Below are 27,554 nucleotides of genomic sequence, written 5' to 3'. Positions count from 1 at the left end.
AGATAGATAGAAGGGGCGGATGGGGATAGATAGATAGATAGATAGATAGATAGATAGATAGATAGATAGAAGGGGCGGATGGGGATAGATAGATAGATAGATAGATAGATAGATAGATAGATAGATAGATAGATAGAAGGGGCGGATGGGGATAGATAGATAGATAGATAGATAGATAGATAGATAGATAGAAGGGGCAGATGGGGATAGATAGATAGATAGATAGATAGATAGATAGATAGATAGATAGAAGGGGCGGATGGGGATAGATAGATAGGTGGAGGGGGTGGATGGGGATAGACAGACAGACGATGGCTCTGGACAGCGAATTCGCCTGCTCAGGTTACGTGCAGCCTCTAGCCCGTGTGTCTTGGTTTCGTTCTCCGGGGAACCTTTGCTCTTCCCCACCCTTGCTCCCCAGCTCGGAAACCGGCTTGTTTTCACTCTCACTAGATCTCCAGGCTGCGAGGGCAGGGAACTGCTGAAGGGCAGGTGACTCAAACACGCTGGCGTGTGCACTGCCCCCGTGGGGATTTCGGGGGGTAGCCAGTGATGTCACAGGGGCTCAGGGATTGGGGTGCACCTGGGGGACCAACAGGCTGGGTGGGGGGTGAGGAGCTGGCACCCAGTTAAACACAAGTGATTCTTCCTCTAGCTGGAGGCAGGGGGGAAACAAGGTGACAGCCCTGAGCACCCAGGGAGAGACGGGGTTCCCTTGGCCTGGGGGTAACATATGGGGTGCGGTTGCGGTGCGCTCACCTCTGGGACATGATCTTGAAGGCGTCAGGGAGGTAGCACTGCACGTTCTCCATCTGGAAGGGGTCGGCGTCACAGATCTTGTCGTCCGTGCGCCCGTAGTTGGCGTTCTCCACCATGATGACGTCACTGCCTGGGCAGCGCAGCTCGATGGGGTAGCCCTCGCAGGCCAGTTCCCGCCGCACCAGGCCAAAGGGCAGCCCGGCGCGGCTCAGACCTAGGGGAGAGAGACAGGAGGAGATGGTGAGAGGCGTGGGTGGGTTACCTCCCTACTCCTCCTCCCCACACACATCTACTGCCTCAGTTTCCCCACCCTCTGAAGCTCAGGTGGCATCATAATTCATCTCCACACCTGCCCATGGAGTGAGCAGCCAGATCATGGCACTGGGAACCCGGACTCCTGGGTTCTATCCCCAGCCCCGGGAGGGGAGAGGAGTCTAGTGGTCAGAGCAGGTGGTGGCAGGGGCCTGTGGGGTCCAGTCTAGTTCCCATGGACCGGAGTCCAAATGAAACACCTGCCAGGACTTCACAGGCCGAGGACGGTGCCAGTGTTTGAGTAGCAGTGTGGTCTAGTGAGTGGGGCACTGGAGTGGGACTCAGGACACCTGGGTTCCATTCCTGGCTCTGCCACTGACCTGCTGGGTGACCGTCCCCTCTCTGTGCCTCAGTTTCCCCCACCCTTTGGTTAGCTAGGCTTTGGGGCAGGGGCTGTCCCTTGGGTGTCTGTGCAGCACCCGGCACAACGGGGCCCAGTATCGGTTAGGATTTGTAGGCGCTACCGTAATCCATATAATATAAGAGCAAGCTCCTCTATCTTTCCCAGATAATGGGTGGGGTGGGGGGTGTAGCTGCCCATATGAAGTGACAGCATCAGGCCCCTCATGGAGGGAATCTGCTCCCTTGCCCCAGGGCTGCATTTTAAGGCTCACGTGTGGCTGGATGTTTTGCCCAGATCCAGACGTCTCTCACCACGCGCTCAGCTCCCCGCACCGCCCGTGACCCACTTTCTAGGCAGCGGTTGAGCCGACGTCTCGCCAATGTGCTGAGCAAATTCCCTGCAATCCCTCCGAATCCCCCCTCCCCCCCCATCTCCCATGTGACCAGGACCAGCCGGGAGGAGAGAGGAGAATTAAAACCACCCAGAGGGATTTTAAAGAGGAAACTAGGACTCCTGGTTCTATCCCCAGCTCTGGGAGGGGAGTGGGGTCTAGGGGCTAGAGCAGGGGGGCTGGGAGCCGGGGGCCTGGGTTCTATCCCCAGCTCTGGGAGGGGAGTGGGGTCTAGGGGCTAGAGCAGGGGGGCTGGGAGCCAGGGGCCTGGGTTCTATCCCCAGCTTTGGGAGGGGAGTGGGGTCTAGGGGCTAGAGCAGGGGGGCTGGGAGCCAGGGGCCTGGGTTCTATCCCCAGCTCTGGGAGGGGAGTGGGGTCTAGGGGCTAGAGCAGGGGGGCTGGGAGCCGGGGCCCTGGGTTCTATCCCCAGCTCTGGGAGGGGAGTGGGGTCTAGGGGCTAGAGCAGGGGGGCTGGGAGCCAGGGGCCTGGGTTCTATCCCCAGTTCTGTGAGGGGAGTGGGGTCTAGGGCCTAGAGCAGGGGGCTGGGAGCCAGGGGCCTGGGTTCTATCCCCAGCTCTGGGAGGGGAGTGGGGTCTAGGGGCTAGAGCAGGGGGGCTGGGAGCCGGGGGCCTGGGTTCTATCCCCAGCTTTGGGAGGGGAGTGGGGTCTAGGGGCTAGAGCAGGGGGGCTGGGAGCCAGGGGCCTGGGTTCTATCCCCAGCTCTGGGAGGGGAGTGGGGTCTAGGGGCTAGAGCAGGGGGGCTGGGAGCCGGGGGCCTGGGTTCTATCCCCAGCTTTGGGAGGGGAGTGGGGTCTAGGGGCTAGAGCAGGGGGGCTGGGAGCCAGGGGCCTGGGTTCTATCTCCAGTTCTGGGAGGGGAGTGGGGTCTAGGGCCTAGAGCAGGGGGGCTGGGAGCCAGGGGCCTGGGTTCTATCCCCAGCTCTGGGAGGGGAGTGGGGTCTAGGGGCTAGAGCAGGGGGGCTGGGAGCCGGGGGCCTGGGTTCTATCCCCAGCTTTGGGAGGGGAGTGGGGTCTAGGGGCTAGAGCAGGGGGGCTGGGAGCCAGGGGCCTGGGTTCTATCCCCAGTTCTGGGAGGGGAGTGGGGTCTAGGGGCTAGAGCAGGGGGGCTGGGAGCCGGGGGCCTGGGTTCTATCCCCAGTTCTGGGAGGGGAGTGGGGTCTAAGGGCTAGAGCAGGGGGGCTGGGAGCCGGGGGCCTGGGTTCTATCCCCAGCTCTGGGAGGGGAGTGGGGTCTAGTGGTTAGAGCAGGGGGGGCTGGGAGCCGGGGGCCTGGGTTCTATCCCCAGCTCTGGGAGGGGAGTGGGGTCTAGGGCCTAGAGCAGGGGGGCTGGGAGCCAGGGGCCTGGGTTCTATCCCCAGCTCTGGGAGGGGAGTGGGGTCTAGTGGTTAGAGCAGGGGGCTGTGGGGAGCCTGGGTTCTGTTCCTGGTTTTACATTAACTTGCTGTGTGGCCCTGAGGCAGACTGTAGATCTCTCCAGTGCCCATCTCCCCAATGGGACAACAGCCTGGTTGGATTTAAGGCCAATGAAACAGAACAGGAAGAAGCAGATGCAATGCCTGCTGCATGCACCAGGGGGCGCTGCCTTAAGGGGCGGCTGGCTGCACAGACACATGCTGCTGCCCCCTGGAGGCAGCGCCTGGCACTGCCTCCAGTGGCTTCTTGGGGAGGGTGTTGCCTTTCCAGCGCTGCAGGCTGTGGGTTCAAGTCCTGCTGGGGGGGGTCTGGGCGGCTCCCTGAGGGAGGGGGGCTGTGCCCCCAAAGGGGAGGTGGGGACTGGCTACCAACATGGCTGCTGCCTATGTAATCCCCCCCCAACACACACAGTTGGGGGGTGAAGGGAGGTCTAAGAGTCGGGGCGCGCTCTAACCACTAGACTCCCCTCCCAGAGCTGCCGCCAGAACCCAGATGTCCTGGTGCCGCACAGCGCTGTGAGCAGAGAAGGGGAAGGGCAGAGGCAGTGCACGGCAGGGGCCCCCTCGCTCCAGGTTGGTGCAGCTGGGCTGGCAGTTCGTGCCCTAGCAGTGATACGGGCAGGAAACCAAGGAGACCAGCCTCCCTCTGCCAGGACTTTGGGGAGCCCTGACTGCTGCTGGTTCCAAACCCCACCAGCAGGAGGCGCTGGTTGGCCTGAAATTCCCCCACATTGTTCTGGCCCTTCCTGTCATGGGGGACGTTCTGAACTGGGATTTGTCCCCTGCCCAATATGGGCAGACAGGGAGGGGGATGGGGCCCACCCTGGCCAATGGGGCAGGAGGGGGTTGAACCTGGGACCGCCAGCATTAAAAGCATGTGAGCTCCTACCATGTGAGCTAAAAGAGCAGCTTTGTTAGCTGGCAGTGGAAGGAGGTTGTTATCCCCTATGTGGACCAGCCGCTGCCCGGATGGGGAGGGAGCATAGTGCATTTAGCTAGTGTGATACATCCCAGCCACCTCCCCTGGTGGGGACCCTGGAACAACCTCCGTCCCAAACGCCTGTCGTCTGCGATCCCTGCCACATGTTCCGACAACTGCCCCCATCCCATTTCCTGAAGCCTGGGGCCTGATTCCCAGTGCTCCTGTCCCAGGGGCAGAGAATAGCCACAGTGCAGGGCGCCCTGATCTGCCCCCTATGCCAGGGGCTGGCAGGTGCGGGGCCCTTACACCATTTCCGCACCGGGGGGTGGGATTCTCAGGGGGCCATGTGCAGCCCCTTTACGGCACTGGTGGAGGAGGGGTCCGGCCGTCAGGCCCTGCAGCATTCTGAGGAGCGGGGCAGGGGGCAGGGCAATGCAGACAATGGGCCATGGTGTGAGCCCCCCGTCTCCCCGCGTCGGCGGCTTTGAACAACACAAAGGTGCCTGGCTGCTGAGCGCGAGGCCGGGGCTTGAAACGCCAGGAGCGAGGGACTGAAGCGGGAGCCGCAGGACACAGAGCCAGGCAGGTGATTAAAGGGATGGCAGGTGCATTATGGGAGATTTGCTCACGCTCCCCCGACCTTGGCAGCTGCCCCTCAAAGGGGAGTGGAGAATGGAGCCGTCTCTGGCACGGCCCCTGTGGGGGGGAAAGGGAGGGCGACAGGCCGGGTGAATGGGGGGGGCAGGCTGGGGCATGTGAGTATCTTTATGTGTGTGATGTGGGGGTGGGGGAGCGTGTGTTTGTGTGTGCAAAGGTGTGTGTTTGTGTACAAGTGTGTTTGTGTGTGCGCATGCATGTTTGTGTGTGCAAAGGTGTGTGTGTGTGTGTGCAATTGGCCATTTGTATGTGCAAGTGAGTGTGTTTTGTGTGCATGCATGTGTGTGTGTGTCCATTTGCCTGGTTATGTGTGTCTGTGTGTACTTATGTGTATGTGCTTGTGCATGGGTGTGCCTTGGGCTGTGTGTCCATGGGCTCATAGGGGTTAGGGAGCATGCATTTGTGTCTGCACAACACTGCCCTCTGGTGGGCACAATATGAACTGCTCTGCTGTGTGTCCTATGCCCTACACTGCCCTCAGCTAGGGGGGATTCTCCAATGATTCTGGTTGAAATGGGAATAACAATAATATCTGAGACACACTTTGCCCCTGGGATACAGGAACACTCCATGGCCACATCCCCTGTAGACGTGATACTGACGACTTAGCTCAGTTCCCAGAGCGGTGCCCCCTTGTGGTGGATCAGTCCAATCAGCCTTATGTTCTGCCTTTGCTCTCCCATGGGGCTGGGGGCAAGCCAAGCCTTGGGGCCCAGCCCCCCTCACTCATAGTAGAGTCCTTGTTTTAAATCTTCCCCCTCTCCTCCCCCGCTCCCCCTGCCGTATCTTCCCGGATCTAACTTTAGAAACGGAAGCAGATAGCGCTGAGATTAAACAGGAATCTCCCCCACCCCCTGGCGTGGGGACCATAACAATGCTACCCATGGGCTGGGGTGGGACGGGGCAGCCGTAAGTCTGTGCAAAGGGTTCCATGCAAAGCACACTCAGCGGGTATTGAGCGCTGCAGCCCCCTCCATGCACTTCCATTTCTGCTGTGTCCTCTTAACAAGCCCCCCCCCCCACTCCTGTAGCATGGTTTTCCCCAGTGACAGCAAGAGATAGTCCCTACCCCAATCTAAAGAGATGGGGAAACTGAGGCACAGAGAGGGAAATGATTTGCCCAGTGTCAGACAGCAAGACAGTGGCAGAGCCAGGGATACAACCCAGGAGTCCTGACTCCCAGCCTCCACTCCCCAACCACTAGACACCACTCCCCTCCCAGAACCAGGGATGGAACCCAGGAGTCCTGACTCCCCCCACCCTCTATCCACTACACACCACCAGAACCTGAGACACCATCTAGGGGAAGGGGATGTTTCTCTCTGGTGACCTGTCCTATGTCTATCCCTTGCCCCACCCGCATTGGGGCCCCAGGGCTCCCCGTTTCGCTCTTCTGAGCACAGAATCATCCCCCACTACCCTGATTTCCACTTCCTCCCTCCCTGACATTTCCCTACGCAGCCGGCAGTGAGTGTGACTGAGGCTGGGCTGCCTACACAGAGCTGCGCTGCTGACTCACCCGACCACCAGACCTGGTGGCTCTCATTAATGTCACCCAGGAACCTTGGCGCCTCAGGGATAGAGCCGGATTGAAGCTTCCCTGGGGTGTGAATCTGGAGGAACTCCACTAAGCCCAGCTCCTGCTCTCCCCTGAGCCAGCTGTAACTGACATTGGGCTACAGCCTGTCATCGCTCTCCCCTCTCCCATATTCCCCCCCCCGCCCCCCTGCATTCAGCTCCCTCTGCTCAACGCCCCGATCGAAGCTGGGAAGGGACCAGATTAACCGTTGGGTCCCATGTGCCCCTCCCAGTGCCTTCTTTGAAGTCTCCTGGCCTGGCGCCCTGCCCCCATTCTGACGCCCTGCCCAGAGCTCCTACTCCGGCAGGCCTGGGCGAGCACCTCATGGGGTGTCGTCCAGAAAGGGGGGATGGAGGAGTAGAGGAAAGGAATAACGCAGGTAATGTCAACATCTGGGGATCTCGAGCCCCCCATGGGAGCCCCCCAAAGATGCCCCCTCTGATCCCCGCCAGCTCTCCCCCTGCTCAGCTGCACCCCGAAGGGTTAACAGCTCGACAGCAGGACCCACCCGCACCGGGAACCCAGTGCCCCCAGATCGCCCTTGAGCAGAGCATGGGCAACACAGGCACACGAGCTTAATGATAATAACTGACCCTTGTCTGAACAGCAGAGTCAGAGATACCAGCCAGGGACTCATGGTAACAGCTTGGAGGGTATTGAGGGTGTTGAATGAGATCAGGACCCCCTTGTGCCAGGCTCTGCCCAGAGCCCGACCGAGATCAGGGCCCCGTTGTGCCAGGCTCTGCCCAGAGCCCGACCGAGATGAGGGCCCCCTTGTGCCAGGCTCTGCACTGACCTGCACTAAGATCAGTGGAGACCGACCAGGAACCGCAGCCAATGAGAGCTGCGGAGGCGGTGCCTGCGTGCAGAGGCAGTGCGCAGAGCCGCCTGGCCATGCCTCCGCCTAGCTGCCAAAGGGCATGTCGCTACTTCCAGGGAGTCCCCAGAGGTAAGCCCGGAGCCTGCACCCCTCACCCCCTCCCATGCCCCAAACCCCTGCCCCAGCCCGGAGCCCCCTGATGTTCCCCAAACCACTCATTTCTGTCCCCGCCCCGGAGCCCGCACCCCCTCCTACACCCCAACCCCCTGTCCCAGCCTGTGAAAATGAGCGAGTGAGTGTGGGGGGGGAAAGCAAGGGACAAAGGGAGGGGGGAATGGAGTGAGGGAGGGCGAGGCCTCAGAGAAGGGGCGGGGCAGGGGGCGGGGCAAAGGTGTTCAGTTTTCTGCGATTAGAAAGTTGTCAACCCTCGGTGCTGCCCAGAGCCTGACCGAGATCGGGGCCCCCCTGTGCCAGTCGTGGATCACAAGAGAATCTTCCTCACTGCATCCGCCTCTTCCTTACAGAGGGGTTGTGGTGGGGGAGCCCAGGGCTGGGCTAGCAGGGGGCTGCGGGTCGGGATTGAGGGGCACCAGTAGAGCTGGGGAGAGGGAGAGACCAGGGCAGGGGCTGCGGGTCGGGCCGAGGGGATCTGCACAGTTGGGGGGCACCCCCGGCAATATTCTCCCCACTGGCCCTATGTGATGAACTGGGACTGTTCTTAATGTGGTCTTTGAATGCTGAGTGGGGAGTGTTGGCCTGGGAAAGTTGCAGGGGAGTGTGGCTAGGATGGTCTGCATTGGGAGATGGGAGACTGGCCTTGAGGGAAGATACCTGAGCATGTAACCTGAGAACCCAGGAAGGGGCTGGGGCCAGGTGACACCTCTGCCTAACTGAGGGGGTCTTGTTGTCTGTGCCTGCAAGGCCTGTCTTGGGCTGTGTTCCTGTGTCTAAATAAACCTTCTGCTTTACTGGCTGGCTGAGAGTCATGGTGTCCCCCCACACTTCGTGTCCTCCCACACTCCGTGACACCCTGTCAGCCCCTAATGGGTGGTAGACTCTGAGAAGCCAAGACCCCCATGGGACCAGAACCCCCCACCCCCAAAAGAGCCAGGAGTGTCCCTCCGCTCCCCCTCGCAGCCCTGCAGTGCCCCCCTTTCCCTGTCGCTGTGAGCACTGGGGGACACGTCTCCCCTCTGGGGGGCGCTGCAGGGTGGGGGCCCAGGCTGTTCCACAGCCCCTAGTGGTGACACTGGGCAATGCAGGCTGCAGATCCAGGGGGAACCCAGGGTCTATCTGCACATCCCAGGTGCAGCTGGGGATCGGGCGCCCCCTGGAGATCCCCAGACCCCCTCTGCCTCCCTGCTCCCCCCGCCCGCTGTGGAGCCCCCGTCCTACCTTGTGTGGCTGAGGTGACGAGGATGGCGGTGACGCAAAGGCTCCAGAGGGCGTGGGCAAGACGGGCCATAGCGCCGGCCGGGGGATTGGCACGCTCACTCCCTGGCACGGCTCTCAGCGGCCCGAGCCCGGGGCCTCTCCCGGCATCACACAGGAGGGACGATCCGGCAGACAGCGAGCCTGGGGGAGGGAGGGGGGAGAAGCCATGAAACAAGCTGGGCGGGGCTGCAGGTTCACCCCATCCCATGCACGGCAGGAGCCCCCGTCTCCATCTCCCAGCCCAGAAGCACCACCATTGGAGAGGGGAATTCCCCCCTCTGACCCAGGGCCAACACGCCCCCCCCCCCTTCTATTCTCCAGGTCAGGGACTGACAACACCCAGCCCCACTGGCTTCCCTAGTCCACCGCCAGCTAGGGCCAGCCCTGGCACGGGAAGGGTTAATAACGGGCTGACACAGCTCTGGGAGATGCGAGGGAGAGTGGGGGAGAGGGGTACCGGAGGAGCAGGGGCTGGGAACCAGGACTCCTGGGTTCTCTGCCCAGCTCTGGGAGGGGAGTGGGGTGTAGTGGTAATAGAGGGGGCTGGAAACCAGGACTCCTGGGTTCTCTGCCCAGCTCTGGAAGGGGAGTAGGATGTAGTGGTAATAGAGGGGGCTGGAAGTCAGGACTCCTGGGTTCCCTCCCCAGCTCTGGGGTTCCTGTGCCTTAGTGGTGAGTGCTACACCCCGGGGACGCCGGCCGGGGGCCCAGCCATGCGGGTAATGCCAGCTCCCCCAGGGCAGTGCTGACACCTGCGCGCCAGGCTCCAGTGCCCCGGCTGGCAAAGCCCCTGCAGGTTCCTGTCCGATGGCTCGGCCGAGGCCTCTGCGCTCATCAGTGTCACCGCTCCAGTGCAGCGCAGCAGCTCGGTGGCCCCGGGGGACCCTGGCGACTCGAGGGGAGCCCTGGGGGAGAACAGCTGAGCCATGAAGGTGGAACCACCTTGGGCAAAGAGCAGAGTGCTGGATCATAGAGCTGGCTTCAGACAGGACTCCTGGGTCGTCCCCACCCCCCGAGCTCTGGGAGGGGAAGGAAGGGGGGGCTAGTGTGGAGAGCAGGGGGGCTGGGAGTCAGAACTCCTGGGTTCCATCCCTGCCTAGGGGAGGGGAAGATGAGTAAGGACTAAGGACACCTGGGTTCTACTCCCAGCTCTGCTGAGTGAACTTGAGTCCAGTCCCCCTTGTGCCTCAGTTTCTCCATCCCATATGGGAGGAACAGCCCTTCCCAACTCCAGCGGGGGTGGGGGTTAGGCGCTCAGAGCTTCTATAGTCACGGAAAACTAGAGCTCTGTCTCCCGAGCTGTGTCCCCCCCCCTCACCTGTTGCTGGAGGCCTCATAGCACTGAATGGGGCTGGGGGCCCCCAAAGCCCTGCACTAGGGTTGGGGGGACACTTGGGCAGGAGAGGGGGTGGATGGGGCGAAGGTCAGAGACAGGCAGCTCTTGGGGGCGGCCCCAGCAGACCCCCCCCCTCGGAGCAGGGGGTTCTAGTCATTCACCCAGGGAGGAGCCAAGCCAGGGATGCCAACATGTAGCAATGGGCATGGGGCACGGGCGGGCAGAGGGGTGTCTGAGCCCCTCATAAATTTCCCAGCCCCTCAGTGGAGAACAAAGGAGGCCGGCTGGGGGGGGAACTGGGAGGGGGGGCCCTGCTGCAGCCCCCTCCCCATATCACAGCCTGGGAAGAACAGCGTGTGCTGGGAAGGAGGGGGACCCCTGCTAGGTCTTGCTGCCAGCACATCCTAGCCACTCATCTCCCAGTCCCTGGGCACGGGGAGATGGCAAATGAGCCTCCCCCCCCCCCCCAGCCCAGCCCTGCACTGCACTGGGGTCAGCACAGACTGCGAGGGGAGAGCGCCCCCTGCTGAGCCCTTGGCCTCACCCCCTAGTGACAGACTGCAGATCTCCCCACCATCTGCGGTCCCAGCTCATCCCTGCTTAGCCAGAGATGGGATCTAGTGGTTACAGCTGGAGGGTTGGGAGTCCGGACTCCTGGGTTCTTTTCCCGGCTCCGGGAGAGGGCTGGGACGGAGCAGTGAGAACAGGCCAGGCTGAGTGCCGCTGGGTTGTTGAAGGATCCCGGACACTGGGATACCCCCGTGGACTGGGGCCCTGGCCAGCAGGACCCCGGCTGTGCCATCCGTGCATCTCTCCCTCCCGCCCGTCTGCAGGAGCTGGGCCTGGAGCGCAGGCAGCACATGTGAACGGAGCTTTCCAAGGCTCTCCTAATTATGGCTTCCTGGTCTCTCCAGGAGGCGGCTCGGTCTCTTGGGCGAAGACGCCGCGGTTTAAGAAACTGCCTAATTACATTTAAAACTGCCAAATTATGGCAGATCAGCTGGGAGGGAGGGTCTGGTGTGTGGCACGCCTGGGCTCTAGCCCCAGCTCGGGGAGAGGAGTAGGGGTTATTGGTTAGACCAGGCAGCTGGGAGCCAGGACTCCTGGGTTCTATTCCTGGCTCTTGGAGGGGAGCGGGGTCTAGTGGTCACAGCAGGGTCGGGGGTGGGGTTGGGCATCTGGCCTCCTGGGTTCCCTTGCCACATCCTGGTGTGACTCATGAGCAAGTGCTTTGCTCCCTTCTGTGCCTCGGTTTCCCCATGTGTAGAACGGAACTAATGAGGGTGGGCCCAATGCTTAGACGACCTGGAAGGTTTTGGTGATGCAAATGCTTTGAGACCCTTGCTAGATGCAAGTCAGGTCCTGATGGTTATCAGGAAGAACCAGAACTGGACCCTCACGCTACGGCAGGGGTCGCTGTGGGGCAAAGTGATCACCATGGTAACCTAGCTAGGGCCAGGCGAATCGCTCAGATGAGGGCCCTGCATCAGAGCCCTTTCCCAGCGAGTCGGAGCAGGAACTGAGGGGTCCGGGCCAAATTCTAGCATTAATTCTACAATCCTGGTCACCTCATTTCCCTCCTGTAGCTTCTTCACATGGAATAGCCACTTGTTCTTGTTCTAAAGTGTCTGACAGTGATGGTGGGTGGCACGCCTCACCCCAGAAGTGGCTGCATCTCAAGGTTGAGTGAAGGATCCCTGTGCTAATACTGTGTGACAGCTAAACAGCTGCTAAGCCCCACCCCAGAGGCAGTGGAACCTCAGTGCTGGGTGAATGATCCCCAAGTGGTGTCTGTGTCTGCTGCCAAGCAGCTGCCATGCTCCACCCCAGAGGTGGCTGCCTTTCAATGCTGGGCAGGCGAGTCTCGTACAGTGTGGCTGCATGGTTGTTAAAGAACAGCCGCGCCCCACCCCAGAGCTGGCTGCAATGCTCAATTTATAAAGCGCCCCAGCTCCATTAGGGTGCAATACACTGGCTGCAACCCAAGACCAATTTTCCAGCCTGGGGCCACAAAGTGGGTTTCAGCCCCCCACACCCTGCTTGTGCCATGTCCCTGTTTAGCGTCTCCTCGCAAAGGTGCCTCCCAAGCTCCGTGGAAAGCCCCAGCAAAGGGCAGCGAGATGAACAAGCGTCTGGAAATCTCCTGCTCTAGCGCCAACAGATTTATTGGTTTTCGGAGCCCTGGATTCCTGACCCAGCAACAGCGGTTCCCTGGAAACTCCCCACAGCCCATCCACTGGGCAGCGCCCAAGCAACGGGGCTGCCAAGTCTGCACACACAGGAGGCTCCTTTCTATAGCATAAGACACACAATTATTATCCGCATTAAGGTTGTGACCAGGATGTGGGGGGCCCCATTGTGCCAGTTGCTGCACGGACCCCGACCGAGGTCAGGGCCCCCCTTGTGCCTGGCGCTGCACAGACACAGCGAGAGGTTGCCCCTACCCCATAGAGCTCACAATTGAAACAGACAAAGGGAAGGATCAGTCCCCCTTATTTTACAGAAGGGGAAACTGAGGCACCAGGCGACGCAGTGACTCACCCCAGGCTGCATGGGGAGTCAGTGGCAGAGCAGGAATCGAGCTCAGCTCTCATGAGTCCCAGCATCTGACCCACAAGCCCAACCTGCATCAGTGGGTCACGACCTGTTAGCCCTGCAGAGACGGGCTTGGCCTGTTGCAGCAACCCCTAGGGCCGGGGCTATTTTAGGACACGCCGTATCCCAGTGCCCAGTGGGCAGGTCCCCACCCCCTCTCCAGGGACACTTCCGGCCTGGATCCTGCCTCTGCGCTCCGGGGCACGGAAGCTGCCGTCAAATGAGAGGGAATTTGGAGCAGTGCAGCGAAAATGATTAAGGGTCTCGGAGGATTAAATTACAAGGGGAGATTAAAAGAACTAAATACGACTAGCTTGGCTAGACGGCGGCTAAGGAGCGCTCCGATAATTGTCTGGGAGTAGCTGAAGGATGTAAATATCGAACGGGGGGGTGGGAGGGGAATTATTTGAGAGGAGATTTTAAACTCAAGTGCAGCGTGGTCATGTGGTAAAGCACTGAAGCAGGATGCGGGAAAGCTGGGCTCAAATCCCACTGCTGACACCAGCAGGCCGGGTGAATCAGTTCACTGCTTTGTACCCCTATTTCTCCTGCAATATGCAAATCCTCCCTCGGTCTGTTAGAAGGACGGTCCTGGGCTTAGAGAGGAAGGCAGCTAGGGCACTAAGATGGGCTATGGGGAAACCGGCTCCCCTCCGCTGCAAATATTCTGTGTGACCCCTGCGGGAGTCTCTCTGTGCCTCCATTTCTCCATAGGTAACATGGAGATAACAATCCTGCCCTACCGCACAGGGGGGCTCAGATACTATGGGAAGGGGGCTCTTAGGGGCTGGCATTGCCTCAGTACCATGCTGGTGGGGGGTTTCAAGGCCCAGCTCCTGGAGTCAGAAGAACCCTTGCTCCTGTGGCCCTGGGGGCAGCAGGGAAAAGCTGGCTTCAGAGGAGAAAAAAAGAAACCTGAATTCATGTTATTTTGTAAAACAAATCTCATGATTTGAAGCCCATCTCGCAGTGCTGGGGGCCCGGTTCACGTCCGAGGTTGGCAATGCTGCCATCTCTCGCTACGTTTGCACAGCCCCTGGCACAACGGGTGCCGAGCTCAGTTAGCGCCATTTTGTATTATTCTCAGGGAGGCAGCGTGGCCTAGTGCAGAGAGCACTGGACTGGGGCTCCGGAGCCCTGGGCTCTACTCTCGGCTCTGCCACTGGCCTGCTGAGTAACCTGGGGCAAGTCCCTTCCCCGCTCTGTGCCTCAGTTTCCCCAGCTGTAAAGTGGGGATAATGCTACTGACCTTCCTTTGTAAAGTGCTTGGAGCCCGACTGATGAAAAAGGATGGGTAAGAGTCAGGGATTGTTATTCATTTGTAATGTGGTAGCACCCAGGAGCCCCTGTGACGGATCAGGACCCCATTGTGCCAGGAGCTGCACAGACACAGAGCACAAAGCCGGCCCCGCCCCCAAGAGCCGACAGTCTACGTCCAGTCTCTGGACTAGCAATGACTTTGGCTCCGTGCTGAGACTCAAACCCACGGCGTCTCTCGCAGATGACAGGTGCGATGGCGCCCCCCGATCCCAGCCCGATTCCACATGGAATCAGGGAGCAGGGCAGCTAATCTTGGCCAAACAATTAGAGCCAACTGCCACCCCCACCACCAGAGCCTCACGGGGGGTGGAGGGGGAATCCCCATGGGCTTTTCTGCAGTGTGGGGGCTCTGGCACCCAGCTGCGTGGTTCTGAGGCTGGGTGGCACAATCTCTAGGGGGTAGCCAAGGAGAACCAGTGTTGCTTAGCAACAGTTAGGTGTCCCGGTTACATCGGGAAGAGGTTATTGGGGGACATGCACTGGATATGCCCTCCCCCGGGGGAGGGGCCCTTGTGGATCATGGCTCCACCCACAATCCTTCCTCTGAGGGCGAGAGAGTCTCCTCCACCGCGGCCCTCGCCATGTGGCCAGCGGGCACAGCACAGCCTGCCAGGCTGACTCGCGCCTGCAGCTCCACCGGGGTTTGCAATTAAAAGCCTCAATTAATGGGACGATGTAATGCTGCGAAGCAGGGGGGTGGGGAGATGCTGCGTGAACGGAGCACACGATCCAGCAAAGCCGCAGCGGTACAGACCGTGCTATCGGCCACCGGCCAGCCCTGGGTGAGTGGCCAGCCATCCGGCCCTGGTAGCCTGCTGGAGCTCTCCCGCTGGTCCTTTCACCACGCCGAGCTCTTTAGTGGGCGGGCTCCAGATCACGCTCCCTGTTTTCCCGGGGAGGGCGGGGGGACTTACGCCAGCTCACCCTGTGTGTGAGTGAGTGGCAGTGCGGGGAAGAGAACCCAGGAGTCTTGACTCCCAGCGCCCCCACTACCTGGCTCTACCCAGCAGACTTCACTCCCCTCTCAGAGCCAGGAAGAGAACCCAGGAGTCCTGGCTCTCAGCCCCCACTGCCAGCTCTACCCACCAGACCTCACTCCCCTCCTGGAGCCAGGAAGAGAACCCAGGAGTCCTGACTCCCAGCGCCCCCACTACCTGGCTCTACCCAGCAGACTTCACTCCTCTCTCATAGCCAGGAAGAGAACCCAGGAGTCCTGGCTCTCAGCCCCCCCTGCCAGCTCTACCCAGCAGACCTCACTCCCCTCCTGGAGCTGGGAAGAGAACCCAGGAGTCCTGACTCCCAGCGCCCCCACTACCTGGCTCTACCCAGCAGACCTCACTCCCCTCCTGGAGCTAGGAAGAGAACCCAGGAGTCCTGGCTCTCATCCCCTCGCCCCCAGCTCTACCCAGCAGACCTCACTCCCCTCTGGAGCTGGGAAAAGAACCCAGGAGTCCTGACTCCCAGCGCCCCCACTACCTGGCTCTACCCAGCAGACCTCACTCCCCTCCTGGAGCTAGGAAGAGAACCCAGGAGTCCTGGCTCTCATCCCCTCGCCCCCAGCTCTACCCAGCAGACCTCACTCCCCTCCTGGAGCTGGGAAGAGAACCCAGGAGTCCTGGCTTCCCGGCAAGCCCCCCTCCCCTTAGGCAGTGGGATCTTTACTGACAAAGGCCCTTACTCTAGAACCCGTGACACAGCTCCATGGTAACAGCTCATCTTCGCAGCTCCTCGACACTCAGCTCCATGTTAGGCTGGGGGGAGCTGGAGGATGGAGGGGGAGGCGAAGGGGGGAGGGGGACAAAGAGAGGGGGTGCGGGATGGTTTTGGAATCAGCAATCAAGCCCCTGGCTGCTCATCAGGCAAAATCAAACCCACCTGCATCCACCCTGCCCCCGGATCTGGGGGTGCCCAGAGAGAAATGACCCATTTCCTTGGCCGAGCCCTTGTCAGCAGCATCCCGGCCCAGCTGCAGAGCCGGGCCCTCGCCCCGCAAATGTACTCTCCCAGGTGCCAGCGGGCCCATCTAGCCCGGCGTCCTGGCATGGGACAATCGACAGCTCCGGGCCATTGGTTACAGCTCCGGGTATTGAAGGAGTCTTGGAACTGAGCTGGGAAATCAGGGTCATCCCTGCTCCTTTATCCGGAGCAAAGAAAGCCTGAAACGGTTGGTTTTCCTGCTTGAAATTCAAGTCTCGTCCACTCTGGGCGTCTCTATGGAAAACGAGGGATCAGACCGGATTCTGAGAGCAGTGATTCCACGCATGCCGCAGCTCATTCGCATCGGGAAACGAGAGGGTTTGAAAAAACCTCTGAGCTGTTTAAAATCCCAGGGTCTGACTCTCCCACGCCTTTTCCCCTTTACACCAGGGCATGGTGTGCGTGAAACACAACAGTTTCACACTCCCCTTACACTGGTGCAAGTGAGCCCCCAATGTCATGGATAAACCAGGAGCAGAGTTTGCATCTAGTATTGGTGATGTTTATTGAACTCAAACACCCGAGGAGCAGTTGGGAGAAAAGAAGTCTCTGTTAAAGAAGCAACACCTCCCCCACCCTTGCCCTTCCAATTAAAGCTGTTTTCTCCGATTTCTATCTCTGTTGTTAAAACGTGTTCGCTAACATCTGTTGGTTAAGGGCGTGTCTAGACGGAGATAGAAGGCTTGTTTTAACCCATGTTAGCTAACATCTTTTAGACCGGGCAAGTTGTATTTTTACCCACATTAGCTAGTCAGGATGAAGCCTAGGACAGCAAAGCAGAGAGCCTGAGCTAAAATACAACCTGGCCTGTCCACACTGGACTTCTAAAACATGGGAGCTAACCCATTTTTAAAATACACCTAGTCTAGACCAGCTCAGAGGCACTAGCTCAGGGGAGGGCAAACTTTTTGACCCGAGGGCCACATCTGGGTATGGAAATTGTATGGCAGGCCATGAATGCTCACGAAATTGGGGGTTGGGGTGTGGGAGGGGGTGAGGGCTCCTGCTCGGGGTGCGGTCTCTGGGATAGGGCTGGGGATGAGGGGTTGAGGGTGCAGGAGGGTGCTCTGGGCTGGGACCGAGGGATTCGAGGGAAGGAGGGGGATCAGGCGGGGACAGGGGGTTGGGGCCCAGGAGAGGGAGCAGGCTCCGGGTGGCGCTTACCTCAAGCAGCTCCCAGAAGCAGCGGCATGTCCCCCCTCTAGCTCCTATGCAGAGGCGCAGCCAGGTGGCTCTGTGCACTGCCCCCCTCTGCAGGCACCGCCACTGCAGCTTCCATTGGCCAATGGGAGCTGCGGGGGCGGCGCGTGGGGTGGGGGCAGCGTGCAGAGCCCCCTGGCTGCCCCTACACGTAGGAGCCGGAGGGGAGACATGCTGCTGCTTCCAGGAGCCACGCGGAGTGGGGCAAGCCCCAGACCCCGCTCCCCGGCTGGAGCACTGGAGCAGGGCAAGCCCCAGACCCCGATCCCTGGCGGGAGCTCGAGGGCCGGATTAAAACGTCTGGATGGCCGGATGCAGCCCCCGGGTCGTAGTTTGCCCACCCCTGCACTAGCTAGTTGAGTTGAATTTGCTCCTACTCAAACAGTTTGCATGGGCTGAAAATCCACATTGTCTTGTGCACACCCGTTTTAGGCCCTGGGTTTTTTGAGGCTGTGCTGATATAACTATCTCTGGGACAAATCACTCAGAGTGACTTGATTATACTGGTGCAAAAACGACAGTAGGTTTAACCTAGCCCCACCCCGCCCCTCTTAGAATAACAGTAATCCCTAGCTCTCACCCATCACCCAGCATCTGTAGATCTCAAAGCCCTTCACAAAGGAGGGCAGGACCAATTTGCAGATAGGGAAACTGAGGCAGGGGGGCAGGAAAGTGACTCGCCCAAGGTTACCCATCAGGCCAGTGGCAGAGCTGGGAATAGAGTCCCAGGTCGGGGCTTCTTCCCCTAGGGATTTTGACCCATAGAACAATAAATTCACAGCTTAGGTTACACCAAAAAACAAGCCGGGGTAGCCAACGCAGCGGACGTGGTCTAGCAAGCCACGTGGCGGAGGGAGCGGGGAGCTTACTTGCAATCAAGTTAGCTCCCTCAAGCTAGCTGAAATGAACCCCCCAGTGCCAATCGCAGCTACCGCTGGGTTTTTACAGTGATTTTCTTCTGGCCAAACTACAGAAGGTGTCAGCGAAGCCTGGGCTACAGCAGAAGTCCATTTTTTTATCGTTTCGACAGATAATATCAATGTTTATTTTTAACCATTTCCTCCCCCTCTCCCCCCGTTTTATCCATGTCAATTTTCACACTCGTGGGAAATGGTGGGGGGGGGGGGTGAAAGACAATCATTCTCCGATGACAGCAGAGGTTGAGATTCAAACCGGTTTATAACCATTCAAATGCACATTGTCAGTGTCACCTCTCAAAACGCACAAAGTCAATTGCCTTCAATCAAACGGTCGCAAGCGGCACTTTCCTTACTTTGCCTCTCTCGTAAATAGCATCGCTGGGGGGGTTCTTCGTGGGTTCGTGTGTGTGTCCGGTGAAATGGACGTTTGCCAACATTTATGGATGAAAATCGAATCCTTCCCAGGCTATCTATAGACAGAGTTTGCACCAGCATAGCCAGGGCACTTAGGAGTGGGATTATTTTACCGATAGTGACAGTGATCCAAATTCTACTGTGGACGCAGTTAAACTGGCTTGTACCATTCGCTCCCCCGAAGGGGAAGAGTTACTCTGAATCAAGCACATTTACATTAGTGTGACTGCATCTGCAGGAGGGGGTTGCACCATTTTAACTAGAGTGATGTATGATCTATCCGGACAGCTCCAACGGCTTCGTAAAGAGGGTCTGGGTTCCTACTGCCATGGGGAAACTGAGGCACGGAGGGACGTCAGTAGCGGAGTTGGGAACAGAACCCAGGAGTTCAGAACCTCAGCCCGCTGCAGTAACCACTAAATCTTATTCCCCTCCCATGAGTCCAGCCTCCCAGGCCTTTACCTCCTCGCATGGGACAACCCATCCACAGGCAGGATAGAACCCAGGACTTCTGACTCCCGGCTTCCGCCTCCTCTAGGCCCCTACCGAGCCCCCACCCTGCTCCCTGCAGCACAGCACCCCCTAGCACCACACTGGAGTACTGGGGTCAGCCCTGACTGCGTGGGGAGAGCGCCCCCGACAGAGCCCCCACCCTGTTCCCTGCAGCACAGTGCCCCAGGCTGCCAGCCCAGTAGACAGAGGGGGGGTGTACAGGGATAGACGGACAGACAGAGGGGGATGTACAGGGACAGACGGGTGGTGAACAGGGGTAGATAAAAGCCCCCCCTTCCCCACTCCCCTCAGCACACCTCGATGATGCCTCCGGCCCCTCTATCTCCTGCCAAGCCAGTGGGCGCTGCCCTCCCCCATGGCAGAGTGCCCCACAGCCGTTAGAAGGGAGGTGCGGTGCTGCCCCCCCCCTATACTCTCCCGGCGGCCTGGCGCTCCCTGCTCCCATATGTGGCGCGGGAGGGTGAGGAGTCGCTGGGGCTGGATTTAGTCTCCTTATTATGCAGGAAACATAATGTTCCGCTGAGGCTCTCACGGAAGCGGGCGAGAGCTATTTGCAGGCTGGGCCGCCTGCTCTCCCCCACGCCTGCGGGCGGGCACAGCCCTGCTGCCAGCTGATCCCTGCCCTCTGGCCCGGAGCCCCTGCTGGGCATCGCCCCCGGCAGGGCCCATCTGGCTGCAGCCACCACCAGGGAGCTGTCACAACGGGGCGGGCGGCCTCGGCCTCGGTCCTGGCTCCGCTAGAAAGGTTCTGGCCACATTACCAGACGCCCCAGTGTTTCTAGTCCCAGCGCTCCCCTCCGGCGTGTGGGGCGGCGGGTCTGGCCGCACGCCAGCCACCATCCCCCAGTGCTCAGCGAGTGGGCAGGGCGCACACCCAGGGGTCCCATCGCGCCATGGGGGGCAGCAATGCATTCTGGGTAAATCCTCCGCCAGTGACCGCAGGGCACAGTATCCACAACATGGGGAGATGCAATGCATTCTGGGATGCCTCCGCCCGGTGCACAGGGAGCTGTCCGGGAGGGGGAAGGGCCGAGACAGTGGCACCAGCCGGGGGTCCCATCTGCCTGCTGCTCCAATTGCACCCACAGGCCCTAGCTGGACCCGCCGTGTAGGGTGACCAGATGTCCTGATTTTATAGGGACAGTCCTGATATTTGGGACTTTATCTTATATCGGTGCCTATTTTCCCCCACCACCGGTCCCGATTTTTCACACTTGCTGGCTGGTCAATCCGTGCCCAGAGAGCTACTATTTCGAGCTGGCCACACCAGGGGCCACAGCCTGGACGGGGACTGCTTCAGCCGCGTGGCTACGGCCGACTGACCACCGGTGGGAGCTGTTCACAGCCCAGGGAATGGGCCTGGCCCCCTGGTGGCTGCAGGGCACCCCGGGGAGTTTACCACAATGCACCACTACAGACCTGGCTGTGCTGGTGCATGCTGGGACACTCCGGGCCTCTGCCCCCCAGCTGAGGCCAGACCACAGACCCCATGGTGAGATCAGAGAGCTGCCTCCTATCCCACCCGGCGGCTCCGTCCCCCTGAAAGCCATGACTCAGGGAAATGAAATCTCCTGGAAAGGGACTGAAAGGCATCTAATCACCTCAGTGAGCTGCTAAAGCGCCCCTGGGGGCCAGGAATAATGCTGAGCGCTCACACGGGTCTCCAAACACCCTGCAGCCAGTGAGCAGCCCCGCACGCAGGGCCTTATCGGCACGGGGGGGACAGGGAAACTGAGGCACCGGAGTGACTTGCTCAAGGTCTCACAGCAAGTGGGTGGCAGAGCTGAGACTGGAACCCAGGTGTCGTGATTCCCAACTCCCTGCTTTAACCACTAGACCTCACTCCTCTGCCAGGGCTGGGGATAGGACCCAGGAGTCCTGACTCCGAGCTCCTCCCCCAATCTAAGCATGCCTCCGCCATCCTTCCCACACTTAGCCATGGGTCCCGAGAGCCCGGAGAGCCACTGTCCCCAAATCACCTTTACCAGGATCAGGTGATCCGCCCCTGCCCAGAACTCCCAGGCAGCCACTCAGAGGTGGGTCCTGCTGTGAATCAGCTGGGTCCATCGAAATCTGGGGGGCTGGGGGCTGTCTGCAGGCAAGGCCTGCTGGGCACATGGCCCGGCCTGTGTTTATGTCTCGTCTCTGCCCGGCTGCTCGCAGCCCCGGCCTGTCCCTGGATCCCTGGGTCGGGGCTGTCACCTGCAGCAGACGACCCCCGCGCTTGTCACTGTGACATGCTGAGGGCCGCTGGGCGGGGTTAGTGCTTGGGCGGGAGACTGAGGAAAAGGAGGGGGCGGGGGGCTCTGGAAGGGGCTGCTTTCCCCTCCAGAACAGGTCTAGGGGGCGCTGTGCTTTTCCCACGAGACCCAACCTAGGGCAAGTCCTTTCTTGGCTCTGTGCCTCAGTTTCCCTGAAAGCTGCTAGGGGCAGGGACTGTGTTTCTGTGCAGTACCTGCCACGCCGGAGCCTCTGTGTGCTGCCAGAAACCCACTCACGACAGACCACACAGACGCTGCAGCTGGCTCTGGGTACAGCAGGGTCCCGGAAGCGTCACGTCACAAAAACAGAGCATTTGCCAGTATGTCTTGGAGAAGAAGGGGACACAGTGGCTGGAGTGTGAGTCTGTGACGTGGGAGACCCAGGTTCAATTTCCTGCCCAGCCACAGCCCCCTGGGGCAAGTCAATGAGTCGGTCTGTGACTCGGTTTCCCCAAATGGGGCTATTAGCACTGCCTGGCCTCCCAGGGGTGTTGGAAAGGTAAATATACTACAGAATGGGAGGTGCCCAGACCTAGGGTGACGGGGGCCATGTTAACCACACGTACCTAGCACTCGCACCCCATTACCGCCCGGTAAGTGCACAGCATGAATATTGTAGGCATGAGTGTTGGCCAGTTACGCCAACTGACTTGTTTTTCCCACAATGCTGTTCACCGGTATCTCCCACAATACCTTGGAACAGGCCAGCTCAGCCTTGGACCTAAGCGGAGAGGAAAACTCGCAAAGACCAAATTCGTGAATCTCCTGCCCCCGGCACAACCATCACGGACCGGTACCCGCATGCCAGCAGCCAAAACACAGCTCAGACAGGCCCACACCAGAACTAGCCCCGTAGCTGGTACAACCTGGCGGCCGGGTCTTAGATGAGGTATAAAGCACTTGCTAACGTGTCCTATAAATACGGGTGGGTTTAGGGGGCGTATCTTCCGCGCACGGGGAATAGGCTGTGAGAGAGGAACTGAAGAACAATGCAGTGAATGGTGGGTATTTCGGGGGTGTCCTCAAAATCCGAGGCCCTGGGCTGCAGCCCCCAGCGCCGATCCGGCCCTGGGTAAATCTCCTTTTCATACTGTGCTGTTTTGTCTTTAGCCACTATACATTTGGCTTCGGCTGGTTATTTGGTCTCAAACATTTTTTATCGTGAACCACAAGTGTGTCACAAGATTGGCTATGCCGAGCATCACCAGTTCAGGGCTCGCTCACACCCAGCTTGTGCTACTCCAGATCCGCCACCTGAAACGGGACAAACCGGGCGTGAATTTCTACCAGGGAGGGGGAATTTTCCATTGGAACAAGTGGCCCAGGGATGGAGTCTCTGGTCTTGGCTGTTCTTGCCTGGGAACCTAGGAACTGGGCTAGTTATTGGGCCAAATAGAGGTGGAAACTGGGTGAAATTGTCTGGCCTGTGATATCCAGGAGGCCTGGCCGCTGGGAATCTCTGTGTGTCCCAACTCTGCTGTTAGAATATCACACGGTTTCCCCCCACCCCGGCATGATCATTGCTCTTGGTGGAGAGGAACTTTCTACCCTCAGGGTAAAGCTCGTGTCTGCAGGAGACAGAGCTTTCTCAGGGGCTGGTTGGGACAGTGGAACTACCTGCCACATGAACTATGGACCAGCCCAAACGTCCTGCACCAGGAGCCGGGTGCGTTCCTCCAACCAGCCGTCTCCCGTAAGTGCAGCGCAGGCATATAAAACAGACCCCACCCCAGCAAATCAGTGCACGGCACACGCGGCTCTAGCCCTGGAGAAAGAGACCGAACCACACAGGACAGACGAGAGTCACGTTGCTTCGTGCTCTGGGAGCAGAGCTGCTGGGCCTTCCCTCCCCCACCCATTCTCCTTCGCTACTGAGCATCAACCCCCCAACCTTCTTGGCAGTGATATCAGCCTCCCATCACCCGCTAGGGGCATCCCCCAGCAAGACCCCTGGTTGGTTTGTAGTGCCCTGATGGAGGCTGGGCTGTGCAGGTTCTGTCTACACTAGCAGGCCCCCAGGTGGCTGTTTTCCTAAAAGCCCTGCTCTGGTTCCAACAGGAATGAATCCAGGGAAGCCCCAGGGTCTGTGTTACGCAGGACGTCGGCCTAGATGATCACAATGGTCCCTTCTGGCCTGGGAACCTATGAATCAATTTCCTGGGGAGATGAATAGAAACATTTCCAGCCCGGAACAGCCCATCTAGCCCAGCGTCCCACCCCCGACAGGGGCCAGCTGCTGCAGAGGAAGGTGTAAGAACCCTGCAGTGGCAGCTGGGAGATAATCTGCGCCCACATCAGGTTTTAGCCTGGGCACTAATAGCCAGAGATCGGCTTAAGCCTCAAAGCAGGAGGTTTTATCTCCCTGCCAATACGCCGCTGGCTGCACCGATTAATTCTGGCTAGTCTCCTTCTCCGAGAAATGTCCAAGCTCTCTTTGAAGCTCGCTAGGTTCTCGGCCTCACCGACATCCTGTGGCAGAGAGTTCCACAGGCTAACGCCACCTGGGGTGAAAAGGGGATTTTCTTTGGTCAGTTCTGAATCTGCCCCCTTTCAGCGAACAGAATCTCCTAATCCCCCTTCCCCGCCCACCCCCCCACCGCTTGGCATTCTTACAGACCCTTTGAGCCCATCCCCTCTCACCCTGCTCTGAGCACGGAGACCTTTCCCTGCATCATCAGGACAGGGTGGGGCAGCTTTGAAGGGCCCGGGAGCAGCCCCTGAGGCTGTGAAGGGCTCCCAGGACTTTTGGCTGCTGGTCAGTTTCAATTTCTGCCCATGCAGCACCGGCCCCACTCTCCATGGTCCAGCCAATCCCCTTTGGGCCCGGTGGGAATGTTCTTTCTCAGTATTTGCCAACTACTCCACGAGGCTGTGATCTTCCTGCCAAACAGTGCCACGTGGGGGGGAGGGCGGGGAAATCCATGTTTCTAACTGGCCTTGAAGCAGTAGCCAATCAAAGGGCCATTCTCATTTGAGCTCCTAGAGGCTGCAATTGAGATCAGGGCCTGCACAGAAACATCCCCTGCCCCAAAGAGCTCACTCTTTAAATGGAGGGGAAACTGAGGCACAGAGAAGGGCAGGGTCTTGCTAAAGGTCACCCAGCAAGAGCAGGAAGAGAACCCAGGAGTCCAGAGTCCCAAGGCAGAGCCCTACCCACTAGGCGACACTGCCAGCTCAGAGTTCCCAGCCAGTGATTGGCAGGGCTGTGGTTTTCCAGGTGTTGTAGGGAGAGCGGGCTGCTGGGAATTGTAGTTCCCTTTAATCTTTCCCTGCAGCTAGAGGCAGCGGCATTGGGGGAGAGGGCAGGTACCCCCAATATCCTACAGCCCCGTGTCACCCCTCAGCAGTGGGGCGCAAACCTGTCTTGGCTACAGCCTGGGATCTCCCAGCAGCCTCCTCGCACCTGCCCCCAGACTCAGCAGCCGTGGGGCTGGAGCAAAAGGCCTTCGCCCTCACGCAGAGAGCTCTGGCTCGGCCCCTCGGGAGCGGGGCCCCATGGGAGGGAATTTTCCTCTGTTATCAGCACCCCTGTGGTGCAGCTGGGACCCTGCCCCCAGCTCAGGGACCCATTCCTGGTCCCAGCCTTTCGCCCACCAGGCACCATCCACAGGCCACTGCAGGTGGGCACCGGAACCCAGCCCTGCAGCGCAGTTCGGCGGGGAGCCAGGTCCGGGGCAAAGACTAAAGTGGGGAAGATGTTGGTGGGTGGCACAGAAAGGGTTAATGTCTGCAGCCCCAGAATGCTTCGGACTGACTGAGAGCCCAGGGCTGGGCTAGCAGGGGGCTGTGGGTCGGGATTGAGGGGCACTGGCAGAGCTGGGGGGAGGGGGGCAGGGCTGGGCTAGCAGGGGGCTGCGGGACGGGACTGAGGGGCATTGGCAGAGCTGGGGGGAGGAGGGCAGGGCTGGGCTAGCAGGGGGCTGCGGGACGGGACTGAGGGGCACTGGCAGAGCTGGGGGGTGGGGGGCAGGGCTGGGCTAGCAGGGGGCTGCGGGACGGGAGTGAGGGGCACCGGCAGAGCTGGGGGGAGGGGGGCAGGGCTGGGCTAGCAGGGGGCTGCGGGTCAGGATAGAGAGGCACTGGCAGAGCTGGAGGGAGGGGGGCAGGGATGGGCTAGCGGGGGGCTGCGGGACGGGAGTGAGGGGCAACGGCAGAGCTGGGGGGAGGGGGGCAGGGCTGGGCTAGCAGGGGGCTGCGGGTCAGGATAGAGAGGCACTGGCAGAGCTGGAGGGAGGGGGGCAGGGATGGGCTAGCGGGGGGCTGCGGGACGGGAGTGAGGGGCACCGGCAGAGCTGGGGGGAGGGGGGCAGGGCAGGGCTAGCGGGGCGCTGCGGGTCGGGATACAGAGGCACCGGCAGAGCTGTGGCGGGGGCAGGGCTGGGGCTGCGGGTGGGGATTAGAAATTCTTCAGTTTTGCTCCAGCTCCCACCTCTGCCCCAGCTGGGGGCTCTTTATAACCCACCGATTTGTGGCTGAGGCCAGAGTTTGATGAGAGCCAGAGGAAGGGGGGGAGGGGGAGTTTAATGGCACATCCACATTTTGGATTTGGGTTCTGGGCTCACCCCCTCCCGTTCTGCCAATGCCCCTCAATCCTGACCCGCAGCCTCCTGCAGCCCTGCTCCCCATCGCCCCGCTCTGCCGGTCCCAGAGAGAGGGCGCGGGGCTGGAGGGAGCTGCTCGGTGTCAGGGCGGGAAGGAGCCGAGGGGGGATCCGGCCTGTCGGCGCCGCGCTGCCATTGTTTGGGCGTCGCAGCGCGGCCGGAGGATTAGCCGAATTCACTGGGAACAGGCCGTTCTCCGTGTCCTCATTAGCAGCGAGCCGCGTAAATCACAAATCTGAGCACGAGCGACATGTCCCTGCCTCCCCCGGTGAAATGGGATCCGGCTAATCCCGAGAAGGGGGGGGCTCGGAGTCAGAAACCTCCATCACAGCTCTGCCGGTGCCCCCCAGTCCCGACCCGCAGCCCCCCGTTAGCCCAGCCTCGACCCCTCCATCACAGCTCTGCCGGTGCCCCCCAATCCCGACCCACAGCCCCCCGTTAGCCCAGCCTCGGCTCCTCCATCACAGCTCCGCCGGTGCCCCCCAATCCTGACCCGCAGCCCCCCCTTAGCCCAGCCTTGGCCCCTCCATCACAGCTCTGCCGGTGCCCCCCAGTCCCGACCCACAGCCCCCTGCTAGCCCAGCCTCGACCCCTCCATCACAGCTCTGCCGGTGCCCCCCAGTCCCGACCCACAGCCCCCCCGTTAGCCCAGCCTCGGCTCCTCCACCCACAGCCCCTCCACCCTCAGCTCTGCCGGTGCCCCCCAATCCCGACCCACAGCCCCCCGTTAGCCCAGCCTCGACCCCTCCATCACAGCTCTGCCGGTGCCCCCCAATCCCGACCCACAGCCCCCCGTTAGCCCAGCCTTGGCTCCTCCACCCACAGCCCCTCCACCCTCAGCTCTGCCGGTGCCCCCCAGTCCCGACCCACAGCCCCCTGTTAGCCCAGCCTTGGCTCCTCCATCACAGCTCCGCTGGTGCCCCCCAATCCCAACCCACAGCCCCCACTGTGTCCTCCTGCCTTGTCCCTGCCCTGCTCTGTGTCTGTCCTGAGGGTGCTGAGTCCCCAGTCTGGGAGGGGGACAGGGGGGGAGGGCCTGGCTGGAGAACCCCCTCACAGAGTGTCCCCGGCAGACAGGGATGATTAACAGTCTGCCACGGGCAGCTGCTTTCACCGGTGCACATGGGCGCTTGGGGGTGCCCCCCCCCGCCAGCCCGCGAGTCATGGCAGCACCGAGGAGCAGAAATCGTATGGGGCTGACGGTGGAGGGGCCCTGACCAGAGCCCACAGTGAGAGGCGTGTGGATGGGGATAGAGAGATAGATAGATAGGGTGACTGGGGATGAATAGACACAGGGACAGAGGGGGTGACTGGGGATGGACAGACAGACGGACAGAGGGGTTGTATGGGGATGGATAGAGAGATGGACAGAGGGGGTGACTGGGAATGGATAGACAGACGGACATAGGGGGTGATAGATGTATAGATGGACAGGGAGGTGAATGGGGCTGGATGGACAGATGGACAGAGAGGGTGATGGGGGTGGACACACAGATGGATAGAGGGGGTGTATGGGGATGGATAGACAGACAGATAGAGGGTGTGTCTGGGATTGGATAGACAGACGGACATAGGGGGTGAATGGGATGGATAGACGGATGGACATAGTGGGTGTAGGGGGTGGACAGACAGATGGACAGAAGGGTTGATGGGGATGGACAGACGGACAGACAGAGGGGGCGATGGGGGTGGACAGACAGACGGACAGAGGGGGCGATGGGGATGGACAGACAGATGGACAGAGGGGGTGATGGGGGGGACAGATGG

At 60.3% G+C, this 27,554-nt stretch overlaps 1 protein-coding gene across 3 annotated transcripts in view; it reads right to left on the bottom strand.

Annotated features, from left to right (window-relative positions):
- The window catches only part of ADGRL1 (adhesion G protein-coupled receptor L1), a 94,785-nt gene that overhangs the window by 47,895 nt on the left and 19,336 nt on the right, over window positions 1-27,554 (bottom strand). For all 3 annotated transcript variants that reach the window (XM_054012460.1, XM_054012461.1, XM_054012465.1), the window contains exons 2-3: window positions 8,612-8,791; window positions 760-973 (exon numbers count right to left, since the gene is read on the bottom strand). In XM_054012460.1, the coding sequence (XP_053868435.1) occupies window positions 760-973; window positions 8,612-8,681 (284 nt within the window). In that variant the 5' untranslated portion in view covers window positions 8,682-8,791. The remainder of the gene's footprint in view (window positions 1-759; window positions 974-8,611; window positions 8,792-27,554) is intronic.

This window comes from Malaclemys terrapin, chromosome 23, assembly GCF_027887155.1.
Source record: "Malaclemys terrapin pileata isolate rMalTer1 chromosome 23, rMalTer1.hap1, whole genome shotgun sequence".
In the NCBI taxonomy this organism is placed as follows: Eukaryota; Metazoa; Chordata; order Testudines; family Emydidae; genus Malaclemys; species Malaclemys terrapin.
This window is presented reverse-complemented; position numbering and strand designations above follow the sequence as displayed.